This window comes from Protomyctophum parallelum (genome assembly GCF_964188405.1).
Source record: "Protomyctophum parallelum genome assembly, chromosome: 3".
NCBI classification, from domain to species: Eukaryota; Metazoa; Chordata; class Actinopteri; order Myctophiformes; family Myctophidae; genus Protomyctophum; species Protomyctophum parallelum.
The window spans coordinates 26,134,151-26,147,702 of NC_139698.1; the positions used below are offsets into that span (position 1 = coordinate 26,134,151).

Consider the following 13,552-nt stretch of genomic DNA (forward strand, 5'->3'; position numbering starts at 1 on the left):
ACACACACACACACACACACACACACACACACACACACACACACACACACACACACACACACACACACACACACACACACACACACACACACACACACACACACACACACACACACGTCAGTGTTTCCTGTCAGTTTTCTATTCTATTCATTTCTCTCTCTTGTCTCTCTCTCTCTCTCTCTCTGCCATCTGACTCCCAACATAGAGTGAATCTGAGCCAGAGAAAGAGAGAGGAAAACAGATTTTACTCCATTAAGCCTGATGGAACCAGACCCTTTTCATCTGTCCACTGATTTTATCATCATTTCAAGTGGACCTGGTGTGACTGCACTCACATAATCTGTGATGTGGGTAAACAACCTCTCGTCCATATCGGTGCCTGTAATAATTATTGTAGGCACAGCAGGCACACACACGCATGCACACACTCACGCATGCACACATTTACACACTTGTATACACAGCATACATGCATTACACATGCACATTTTAAATTACGCATTTAGGTTACTGTACTGTATGTCCACCTAGCGAGCAGAAGCAAAAGCACATACATACATACAAACGCATGTGCGTCCATGCACAACGTGAGAGAAAGTGAAATTAATAAAGTAAGCTCAGAGGTGGTTTAAAACAAGTAATGATTTAAAAACCTCTATGGACACGGCCGATCTAATGGGAAGGGGCAGTACACAGTAAATGGAGTTGGAACCAACCAAACACAACTCTAACCAGCCACTGCCAACTCCACCCTGTGCCAGTGCCAACCACTCAACTTCTCGCCCCACGACCAACCGCCATCAATGTCATTCTCATGCCTTTGGCCATCTAAGCCGCACGGCGCTCCGCGCTTGCGCGTAGTGATGGCCTTAGATGACCACTCCAGCGCCCCATGCTGTTCTTGCCATTGGCCATCTAAGCCGCACACTCCACGTCCACGCGTGCGTGTAGCGATGACCTTAGATGACCATTTTGGCAGTACAAAATGGTCATCTAAGGTCAGAGATGCTCTGGCTGTTTATGCCGCAGGTCCCTCGCATGCGACACACCCATAACCGACCATACTCCTAGTGAGGAGGAGGAGTAGGAGGAGGAGAAGCAGCAGCTATTAGTGAATAGAAGCAGGCACATACAGTACACTGCATTAAATAAGAATTCAGTACATTCATGTATCATATTTTCATTCATAAATTGTATGGTGACAGGCTTTTTTGCTAGTAGGCTGTTGGAGGTCGAAGGTATTGAGTAAGGAGTCGATACATCAATAGTTGACAAAGAGCTACGCCTTGCTAACCGTTTAGCCTTCTTTGGTCCATTACTAGTAGCCTGTGCTGTGGACATGACCTACTGTATAGGGTACCTACCATATTATTAAAAACGACTAGCTCATTATCGCACAAAGCAGCCTTAAATCTAAGCAATGCCAGGTGGAAAACAGGATGACATTTAAGTTTAATGCTAATGACCTGCAGGTTTGCTTAATGCAGAGAAGGCTCGCCTCACCATCCCAGAGTCTGATGCATCTGTGCAATGTGTCCCTTATATAGAAGCAGTATTTCACTACTTTCAGTATACTGTGAAGAATTGTCACAGTCCAGGTCAGACCAGACCTGACATGTACTGTTTTTGTCTGCCTTCTTTTCTTCTTTTTACAATAGGAAAGTGAAGCTGGAATAATATAGCGAGAGGGGTAGTGCTTTTACTCCATTAGGCCTGATAGAACAAGAGTCTTTTCATCTGCCCACTGATCTTATCATTATTCCAATTGAATGTGAATGCACTCATGTGTGTGTGTGTGATGATGCTACACCGACCTGCGCGCGCACACACACACACACACACACACACACACACACACACACACACACACACACACACACACACACACACACACACACACACACACACACACACACACACACACACACACACACACACACACACACACACACACACACACACACACACACACACACACACACACACACACACACACACACACACACACAAACACACACACACACACACACACACACACACACACACACACACACACACACACACACACAGTGTGCGAGTGCTCCCTCATATGGTGTCAGGAGCTGTTGTTGCATAATCAGGATCAGGCCTAAATGCACCAGGCCAATTACACCTTTTCATCCTCACACACGCTGTACTACAGCCCTCCCCAACATGTGGGCCATAACGATATTGCACACTGAGCCGCAGATAATTAGCAAAACACAATGATAAAGTGATGATAGTTTATCGTTAATATTAAAATAGGAATGGACAAAGAAATTCACTATATTTCTTTCTTTCAAATCAATGTACCAATAATGTAATGATACCAATAAATAGGAACTTAACCCATTTTGGGGCGGGAATCCCTTTTGGTGTTTTTTTTATTACGTTATAATTTAGTTATTGAAAAATAACAGATGTACAAGCTCATAGAGCTTGTAGGTCTGCTATTCTTTTTTAAATCGTGAAAATATTTATTTCAGAAAACTGGAGGATTTAGAAGATTTTTCTTTTAATTTCGACGTCAGGCCTAAATGGGTTAAAGTTCTACGCTAACTACGTTAGTTCCATGAATCCCAGGTGGAACACAAGTGATTGACTGACCATTAGAATGCATTCTCACGCCCCCGTGCCCCATCAAATATGTGATGGCTGCTGGGGCGGATTTGACCATGTATACCCACAACAACGTTGCATGCCAAAATGAAAACATACAAATAATCTAGCTTCTCCGTCCCGAGCCTTTTCAGCCTAGCATTGCGATTGTCCGTCATAAAGTTCACTAAATGCCCCCCCAAGAAGAGATCCCAACTATATTGTTCACCACTGTGGTTGGCCTTATACAGTTGTTGCCGTGGACACCACCGCCATCCAGTCGAGTTAGGACGACTTTTAAAATTATATATTTATATTATAATCATCGTTGGTGCGGTCTGTTTAGGTCGGCGCTATTTAGCATTTTGGTCTGCGTACATTGTGGCCGTCAGCTTGTTTTGAATCTCACTCCCTTCATGCCAGCTGGTGGCGTGAAGAATTTGACCGACTGCATTCAAGCGACCGCACGACATTAGCTCCCAAAAACTCAACCACACCAGTCTTTTCCATTACTCAACACTTGCCGCTAATGCATTGTGACTGCCTCTCCGTTGCAGGCAAACAATGGCACGCTTGCAAATGCTGAGGCAGACACAGCAATATGCAAGTGATACGGCACTGTCTGCTCTTAGAAATGATACGGCTGCTGGTGGCTGTTATGCTATTTGTGTGACATGTTCTTACTGTAGCAACTGTCGCGGATCATGAATAATATTCATGCTCTTGACATAATATTAGCATATAGCTTGAGTTTCGCAGTCCGACAATTCCCAGTGCTCTTAGTTACAGGGTTGCATTCATTTTCAGTATCCTGCATTTGTAGCACAGACATTTCTTTAATGTTATACAGCAGAAGCCACATTTGCATATTAGTCACACAAATTGCTATTTCCTCTCGTCCAACTCCAGCTAATTATAACCTAGACTAAACCTTGTAGCAGTTCCATGGGGTCAGAGCAGAGGTTCGGCAGTTATGCAGTGAAAAGTATGATTCCTGAAGGCAATGTTTTGAGCATTATGAGCGTTGTTTATGCTACAATGTGTTGTCCTTTAACAGGAGACAGTCAAAAGGTGTCTTCATTGATACTTGCTGGATGTTTTGATGTTTTCATTTGATTTTGAGTATCTGCCGACAGCGGTTTTTCACACATCACACCCTCTCTAGAATTTGACGATTGTGATAGAGTTGTCTCGGCTTGAGAAAGTGAAATGAACTTTCTAAACACAAGAAGCTTTGTATTTTCCGTGTTTCAGCATTTTCTTAATTATTGAGAGGTTTGGATTATGTCATTTTGTCATAATTCACTGTTTAATCATCGCCATGTGTTTTTCCAGTCATCAAAAAAATACGACCACGCAAATCTGGTCATATCTGATAACAGAACCATGCTAATGAGACACTTTTCAGGAAAAAGCCAAAACCTCAAAAGGCATGCTGTGACACCACTGAATGACCTTGTGACTAAATGATGTATTTGTGTGTGTGTGTGTGTGTGTGTGTGTGTGTGTGTGCGTGCGTGCGTGCGTGTGTGTGCGAGCGACTGTGCGTGTGTGCACGCGTGCGTGTTAATAAGCATGTGCATCCATCCAGTTGTATCTGGTTTGACCATAATGTAACCTTAGCGACTATATTTTACAGATCCAAATAATTTCAAATGTGTGTTAAGACATTAATTCCTAAATGACATACAGTATCTCAATAAAAATTCTACAATAAATAGGGCCATGCCCGTTGGGAACGCATGCTCCTCGACAGGAAAGCTGTCAGAACCTTCCCTGAAAAACCCGGGACAACATTCCACCAGAGCCATTGAAGGAGAGTTGCGCCATTGAGGGGGCACAAAACAACGCTCAAGCGCTGTTCATGCAGCCTTGGCGTGTGACAAGCTGGAGTTTGAAATCCATTGTTTTCAACGAGGGCGGCGCAAATATCAGCAATTGTAGACATGTGTGCAACATGACAACTGTTTTAAAGTATTATACAGTGACTAAAGTCTCTGTAATGTTTATGTTGTACTATGACTAAAAAAACCTATCTAAAGATTTAAGATCATTAAAGCTGAGCTGTTGCCCGAGTCCAGTGCATTCTTCCAACTTCCAGTCCAGGACTCACGCTTAGCACTTGGCCAATAGAAGTCTATGTAGAAGACTGGCCCCATGAAGTGAACGGAGTTGTCACAACCCTCTCATCTATATGGCGCTGCACTCCCTACTGGCTCCCAAAATGTAGAACGAACACCCCATTGCAGTTAGAATTGCAGACCCACCCCAACTTCCCACTCAGCACTGCACTCCGTTGGGTCCCGGGCGATACGCACAGAAAATCGGAAGTAGATTGGTTGAGATATGCGGTGGGGAGGACACTCGCAGATCAACACATTTATGGATAGAGTAAAAACAAAACGGGGTCTAACGACGTTAGAGCCACGGCGTGGCTTCGCTGTACGTTCTATCCTGTAGCTACAGGTGTGTCTTATGCATGCTAACGTGGCTTTATGCATACTGAACTGCAGGGGCTCCGTGAAATGAAACGCTTTGAGAAGCACTGCCTAATGTTGCGTTCACAGTACGGACTGTACGGGGCAGATTTAACGATGCAGTCTACCGTTCATTGTCAAAGGAAGCCAGCGATGCATGTAGATGCATGTACAGTAGCTGCCCCAAATCAACTCACAACACGTCTTTGCATCGTTTCATCTGCCCGTGTGGCCTCATTCACACGTATCAAACGCCAATCAAGCAAATGTTTGGTCGTTTTTTTGGGCCACCACAATGCTTTTCCAATGGGAGTCACATGTTTGACCAAACATTTGTGTTTGATTGCCGATTGCTGGTGATGTTCTGCCCCTCCCCCCCTGATCAAACAAAAATGTTTGATCAAACCATGTGACTCCCATTGGAAAAGCATTGTGGTGGCCCAAAAAAACGACCAAACATTTGCTTGATTGGCGTTTGATACGTGTGAATACGGCCTCAGTAGGTAAGGTAAGGTATACAATCAGTAGAAGTTGTCACCACCGGTAACTAATGAGAGCAGATGACATAATCCGTCATGACATGACATGGTTCTGGATTAAGAGCGTCTGCTAAACGCCTAAATTGCAAATTGTAATTGTAAATTGTTATGACAGAGGTTGTTTCTGAGTGTGCGCGCGTGCGTGCGTGCGCGCGCTCGTCTCACACGTATGACTGAACCCTTAAGGCCAATTCATGCTTTGAGCGACAAGTGTCGATAGACATGTCGCACTGCATGTCTCTCAATGTTCTGAGTTTGGAGCATCCATTCTGTCTGTCACTCAGCAACGTGACCCCAACTAATCAAAATATGCAACATTTTATAAAGGCGCCTACAACTTTTAACTTGTCATCTGGACGTCACTTTCGTTGTGCGACAAGACAGTCGACATAAATTGGCCATAAACCATCTGTGTAGTTACACAGTGTGTTGTCACGCCCAGGGCAGAATCTTATTTGTTTTACTCATCCTCCATAATACAGTCCAATATTGACTGTGAGTGATGTAGCATTCAGCTGAGCTGTTTAGTTTGGTGTGATTGATTGGTCTATTACCTACAGTACACTCACACGCATGAATGCACACACACACACACACACACACACACACACACACACACACACACACACACACACACACACACACACACACACACACACACACACACACACACACACACACGTCCTTGCCATGTGATAGAAAACAGACATTATTCAGTCTGAATTACAGGAATGAGGACTTATGAATTATGACTTTTATATGAGTCATTTTAAGACCTTCACTTACAAAATACATGTTTGTGTCTATGTCTATGGCATGGAAGCATCAAATGAGGAATTTCAGTCTACTAGGTTTTCCAAAATTGCTGTGTATTATAGTGTTGATGCCAAACAACAGTCAGAGAGGGTATAAGTATGTATATACACCGAATAAGACCAGCAAATCAGCAGCGCCATTGTTCTCCCTGTTTATGTTGCAACATATAAACTACCATTTGCGGTGTGGTCTCCTGAAAGATAATACAGAGGTGTGTGTACAGCATAAACACACATATTTGAGTTTACCTTCACACGATGTTGGCAATTCAGGATTCCATGACAGTTAAAGGCTGATTCATTATTTTTGGCATGCGGTGTCACGCGCCAAGCTGACAACACGTTGTCAGCTTGTAGATCAGCTATTTTCTTGGCATCCGTACAAACCGGCAAGTATGAATCGAGCCTAACCCATTTAGACCAGAGGACGATTCCACAAATGCCTTCTAAATCCTGACAGTTTTCCGAAGAACCCCATGTTTTTCAATAGCTAAAGTGTAACATAAATGCTTAAAACACCAAAAGGGGTTCCCGTCCGGAATGGCTTAACCCGTTTTGGGAGGGAACCCCTTTTGGTGTTGTATGTTGTATGTTATGCTTTAGCTATTGAAAAATAGCAGATCTGCTATTTTTTTTAAATCGAAGAACGACTGACATGGAAACATAGCTTTTTCAGAAAACTGTCAATATGTAGAGAAGACATTTTCAGAATCTGATTTCAGGTCAGAACGTGTTAATCTCTCGTGGGCTTGGCTGCGCGATGGGGCTAAACTAAACAGCGCTCAGACACGCAGGGATCCTAACAGTTTATACGCACAGCGGCCTATTCTAGGGCCACCGGCTCCAGATCCTGTTTCTCTTGAGCCAGCGTGTGTTTACAGTAGCATGGCCTCAGTTTACACTGCGGCCTCATGACGCAATCAAACTAAGTCTAAATTATTGCTTATCCCACACGCTGTGAACCGCACTCTCCTCCTCCACCCGTACGCACTGTACGACCTTTGGCGTCGCATATCGGTCAGCCGGCGGGTTCTTTTAAGGTGTTCTTTATTTACTTTAGGGGGTATTTTGGGAATACTGTGTAAGCATTGTGGGTTTAATGCGTTAATTGCAACCACCTTTTTGTTTGAATCGTAGATATGCTCGTCTACAGTTAGTTTACTGGACCAACATGTACTGTAAACCAAACACCAAGTCAGTTTCATGTGAGGTAATAAATAAGGTAAGGTAAATTTATTCATGAAGTGCCTTTCAAAACAAATGTTACAAGGTGCTGTGCAATACATAAGCTAAAATAAAACAAGAACATCACATTCAATTAAAACAAAACAATAAAAATAAAACAGAGCAGCAAAAACAGCCCATAGCGATGATTTGATTGGCTGAACAAAGTACATAGAGGATAAAAAGTGAGGGGAGAAAATTGAAGACGCCAATTGTGATTGGCCGGAGTGTGATGATGTATGATGATAAGAGCGCCCCTCACTTCACACTTTTTTAAGTAATTACAGAAGGAATTACACAATGAAGTCTAAATGGTGAAGGAACTTGTGCAAACACAATACATGCACTATAGTTGTAGCGCCCAAATCCTAAATTTGTGGCACTACTGGTTGCCGACAGTGGGGTTGTAGTTAAGACGTGTGCTCCAGGAAGTGATGTCCAAACATGTGCGTAAAGTTGGTATAATGAGGATTTATTATCTGTTTCTGCAGGCCTAGTCACTACAGCATACATATAAATAAATGCAATAAACGTAAATTATACAAACAGCCTCCTAAACACAGTCTGAAAACTGTTTGCCTCTTGTCAGCAACACCTGTTGCTTGATTGAGATCAGATTAAATACCCTTCCAACCTTCACATTGACCACACCCCTCAGTGGACATCATTGGCCACAGTTAGGTGACTCAAATGGCGCTTACAATAGTCATACAGTAGTTCTCTCTCTCTCTCTCTCTCTCTCTCTCTCTCTCTCTGATGAGGTCAGTGTTCTGGACGACCGGGGCAGATAGTCAGATAGCAATTAAGTTTGTTTTGAGTTTTGGTTTGATTGGTCCAATGTTCCAGATAGGTGTCTTTTATTAGTTTACAAATGTGGTTGACTCTAATTAGCTAATTGGTTGACTCTCTCTCTCTCAGTGGGATGAGGTCAGTGTTCTGGACGACCGGGGCAGTCAGTATAATAGTCTCTCTCTCTCTCTCTCTCTCTCTCTCTCAGTGGGATGAGGTCAGTGTTCTGGACAACCGGGGCAGTCAGTATAATAGTCTCTCTCTCTCTCTCTCTCTCTCTCAGTGGGATGAGGTCAGCGTTCTGGACGACCGGGGCAGGCTCATCCGGACCTTCGAGGTGTGCAACGTCAACCAGAACAACCCCCGCGTGCAGGACAACTGGCTGGCCACACCCTTCCTGTACCGCGCCGCGGCGCCGCGCGTCTTCGTCACGCTGCGCTTCTCTGTGCGCGACTGCGCCAGCCTGCGCTCGCCGTCGCCCACCTGTCGGGAGACGCTGACGCTGTACTACAAGCAGGCCGACTCCCAGAGGGAGCTGGAGAGGACCTGGGCCGCCGAGGTACTGTATCCTGTATATGTGCATGTCCAGACAGACCCCCCCGCTGGGACACATACTGTACAGAGCACTGTATCTGCACACTGGACTAATGAGCTGCCAATGGTTTATTCACTTGTTCACATTCAGGACGGGAACCCCTTTTGGTGTTTTAACCCATTTAGGCGAGAGCAAAGATTTAAGTTAAAAACGTTCGCTCTGAAAGAATATATATTCAAACATTTGCACCACATTTTCACGATTTTTCAAAAATAGACCAGACCTACAAGCTCATAGGTACAAGCTACGAGCTTGTAGGTCTGCTATTTTTCAATAGCTAAATTATAACAATGTTTAAAACACCAAAAGGGGTTCCCGCCCCAAAATGGGTTAAAAGCATCGTGTTATACTTTAGCAATTGAAAAATAGCAGATCTACAAGCTCGTGCTAAGAGCCTAACCCTAAGTTACCCAACTGGCCAAAGATGTTCATCTTCTTCTATTGCTGAGGCTTTAGACAAAAACAAAAAAAAACTGTGTGAGATAATAACTCATAATAACAATCTTATGGAGCTGATATTTAGCAATTTACCATTTTACACAATAGTTGTGAATGTCATCAAGGAGTCCCCAAACAAACTACAAATAGAAAGGTGCAATTCTGGGTACATTGCAAGTGTGGTTGCACAGACCGCACTTCACTCGCTAAGTACAGTATGATGATGATGTATGATAATGGGGTATTGATCCACAAACTCTACCAAGTTTATACTGAATAAAGTCCACTAATTACCATCACTCAGGAGTCCAGGACTTGGACATCCTTCTTTTTCACAGGAAAGCCCTGCCAAAGTACCCTTAATTAAAGGAACAATTATATGAAGATAGGTTGAAAAGTGGTGAAGTGGTCCTTTAACACAATCAGTGCCGGGAGTGCTTCAAAATAGGAGCTCTGGGGTGCCGGAGTTGTCTGAGCGCTTTTACTCTGAAAGCCATGACCCAGAAACTTTTCCTAAAAAAGTTGACTTTACAAAGTTGACCTTACATTGCGATCATTTTAATTTATACGATATATGATCCAAAAAGCTAATAATTGCCCAGAGCGTTAGCATACGGCAAGCGAAAGGCGAACGGACAAATATATATGAAAAATTCTGAATATTCTTATCTCGTCCCGTATCATTGAGGATGCGCTAGGACGTCCTCACACGTTCTTAGCATATCTCGGTTCGAATCCTTAAGACGTACAGGTCTGTCCTATATGTAAGGCGTTGAACCCAAAAACCAGTCCGTGCAGCCCAGGGTGCTGCACTGCGAGCAACCCTGCACTCTGACCTCTCTGACGAAAAGCATGTCTTTTCAAAATCCGTGTGTACGTTGGAAAGACCTCATCTGATGTTATAGGCTGCATTCCCCCCCACCCCCCTCCCCCATCCCGTATGAATTCATCTGAAAGTTTCTGGAAGTATGTCCCTCTACTTCTGCCAGCTATTTTTGGACCACTGACTGAACAGGCAGCATGACTCCAGGGCCAAGACGGAATGTCTCAGGCCCCGAATAATGAAAGCAAAAGGGGGGAACAAAATGTAAAAATTTCAGCATTGTCAGGTTCAGGTTACACCCAGAAAACAAACTCTTGCCCCGTCACCCTCTGCGACATTGAGGAGTCACATAATGACTGTGTTTATGGCCGCGGCGCTCTGCCAAGAACAGCTGTCAGGATTGACACCCTCTCTACCAGGCCGCACTGACACAAAGCACATGATGCTGGGGGAATATTGGTTTCTCGCAAAATGGAAAACTTGTGTTGCTGTGGTTTCTCTGCAGAGCTCACTGTCAATCCCGCTAATTACACTGAAGTCTGACACCAAATACTGTGTATATATATATATATATATACCCATCCGCTGTTTCATCGCGGACTCTCGGAAGTTCCCTCAGTCTTGGGGGGGTATAGGGGATGGTAGGGGGGGGTAGTTAGCGAGTTGCATGATTTTATTTATCGTCTCTGCATTTCTGCGTCTTCAAGGCAAAAGTATACAAAAATGCTGAGCACCCCCCCCCCCCACTGCTTCAGCTACTGTATAGCGTCGGGTCTTCACCCTCGCCGAGTGGAGGTGGAGGGGAGGAGGAGAGCTGGAGTTTGCAGATGAATACACCCGTGTTCCTTAGGGAACACGGGATGCTGCTTAAGAATGCAAATCAAAGCCTGATGAGGGATAACGAGTCGCAACAGGGCAGGAAGCAGAGTTGAGCAGCCGCGAGAGTCTAGGGTGGAAGAGTGGAGCGCAGAGCCCCTGGTGGGACGATTCAGATCAAACTCAACTGCTACATATTCATATGTATTCATATACAGACAGCCATGTAGTCGTTGGAGATTACATGGGTGAGGAGCTATATAGGAGGAATACAATAATAGTAAGTTTAGTTAAGTTGATTTAGTTTAGTTAGTTAGTCTAAAACTTGTGTTTTGCCTAAACTTCTCATTGTCAGTGCATGCAAATTATTTTGGTTTAAATAAGTTTAGTTTAGTTTCATTCCAAAAAATAACTGTAGCCGGATGATTGGAGATCTTGGCCCACGTCTGGTCTGGTGACAAAGAAAGAAAGAAAGAAAAGAAACCAACCTCCGAACTTAGTCTGAACTTATCTCCCTTGATTTATTCCACTGTTTTCTTTCTTTATCTCTATTGTTCATCTGCCAACTGACTCTCTTCCATGTCCATAATTTGACTCTATTGTCTGACTCTGTTGTCTTCCGTTCTGTCGACCACTGTTTCATCAACATGCAATTTTCTCCTCTCTCGGCCACTCATTATCTTTCCCTCTGTCCTCTTCGTCCTTCCGACCCCGTGCCCCGTGTGTCCACCCTATCTCCACCCTCCCCCCCTTCCCCACCCACATCCCCCCCCCCCCCTCCCCCCACCTCCAGCCGTCCAACGGGGAGAAGGAAACCAGGGAAGGCTGGGTAAAGATTGACACCATCGCTGCAGATAAGAGCTTCTCCAAGGTGGAGCCCAGCTCCCCTCACCAGTACCAACCTAATCGCTACCGGCGCATTAACATCAAGACCCGCAGCTTCGCCCCGCTTACACGCACCGGGTAAACCGCCATGTTCTGTTGTTTGATTCCGCAATGACAAAAAAAAAAACAGCCAGACCCAGGGGGAACTGAGCTAACAACCACTTCCCTCTTATCTGATATCGACGTGCCCACGGGCAAGGGATGTACTGTACCATCATTTTGTTTCAGAACAACTCAGTGACTTGAGAGAACTATGCTTGAACTTAAAAACAGGCCATAATTATTCTTAAGGTCTGAATGTGTGTAACTGAACGGATTAAAAGATAAATACAGTACACACACTACAAGCAGAAAGCTATTCTGCAGAATCGCTTGCCATCTTTAGTTTGACCTCCCCCTTTCACCGCGTTTTCAGATTCGTCCTGGCCATCGTCGACAGTGGCGCCTGCGTTTCCCTCATGGGCGTGTCCGTCTTCTACCGCCGCTGCCCGGCCACCAGTCGCCACCTGGCCTCTTACCCCGCCACTCCGTCGGGGGCGGAGTCCACCTCCTTGGTTCCCGTGAGTGGCACGTGTGTCTCAAACAGCCAAGCGCCGGGTTCCGGTGCGCCGCGCATGCACTGCAACGCAGAAGGCGAGTGGATGGTGCCAGTCGGAGGGTGTGTCTGTGACGGAGGCCACGAGCCCAACGTCAATGAGTCTGCCTGCCTACGTGAGTTGACCGTCAATAGTTCATATAGTACAGCGTTGTTTGGTGGCAATAATCCTCAACTCCTAGTATGTATGAGATATCTCGTACTTTCCCTCTACAGTCTACACCCATTGTAGGCTAAGTACGACATATATCGTACATAAAGCTTTATATCAAATATGAAACGGTTTAGCCGAACATCTACTTTTAACACTGGCCCGGTTGCTAGGCAACGCCTTGCATACCCCCAGCACACGCACCGTGCACACGTGTCCCATAGGGTCCCATAGTCCTAGGTGCACACGTGTCCCATAGGGTCCCATAGTCCTAGGTGCACACGTGTCCCATAGGGTCCCATAGTCCTAGGTGCACACGTGTCCCATAGGGTCCCATAGTCCTAGGTGCACACGTGTCCCATAGGGTCCCATAGTCCTAGGTGCACACGTGTCCCATAGGGTCCCATAGTCCTAGGTGCAGACGCGTCCCATAGGGTCCCATAGTCCTAGGTGCACACGCGTCCCATAGGGTCCCATTCAAAGTAGGATCTTCTTTGGCTGTTAAAATGCAGCAGTGAATCGGTGATCATCATCCATCCGAGGTTCTGATCTGACTTGTGATTTAATATCGCATCTCACCCGACATGTTAACGTTTCTGGCGAAAGATAAACATGATATAAAAATAACATGAACAGATGTGAAATCTCATTAGTACAATATGCTATGGCTTTGAAATAGATGAAGAGTAGTCTTTAGACGAGGCAATTGTCAGAATTGTGTGGTTGAGTATTTCAAGGCAAATTTGAACCGCATGAAAACATAGTGTCCCTATTCTGGGGCAAACA

The 13,552-nt window shown here is 44.9% G+C and overlaps 1 protein-coding gene across 2 annotated transcripts in view; it reads left to right on the forward strand.

Annotated features, from left to right (window-relative positions):
* Positions 1-13,552, forward strand: part of ephb6 (eph receptor B6) — a gene marked incomplete at its 5' end in the record, with an annotated part of 72,815 nt that overhangs the window by 23,646 nt on the left and 35,617 nt on the right. For both annotated transcript variants that reach the window (XM_083761842.1, XM_083761841.1), the window contains 3 exons: positions 8,747-9,022; positions 11,929-12,098; positions 12,436-12,731. In XM_083761842.1, coding sequence (XP_083617968.1) covers positions 8,747-9,022; positions 11,929-12,098; positions 12,436-12,731 — 742 coding nt within the window. The remainder of the gene's footprint in view (positions 1-8,746; positions 9,023-11,928; positions 12,099-12,435; positions 12,732-13,552) is intronic.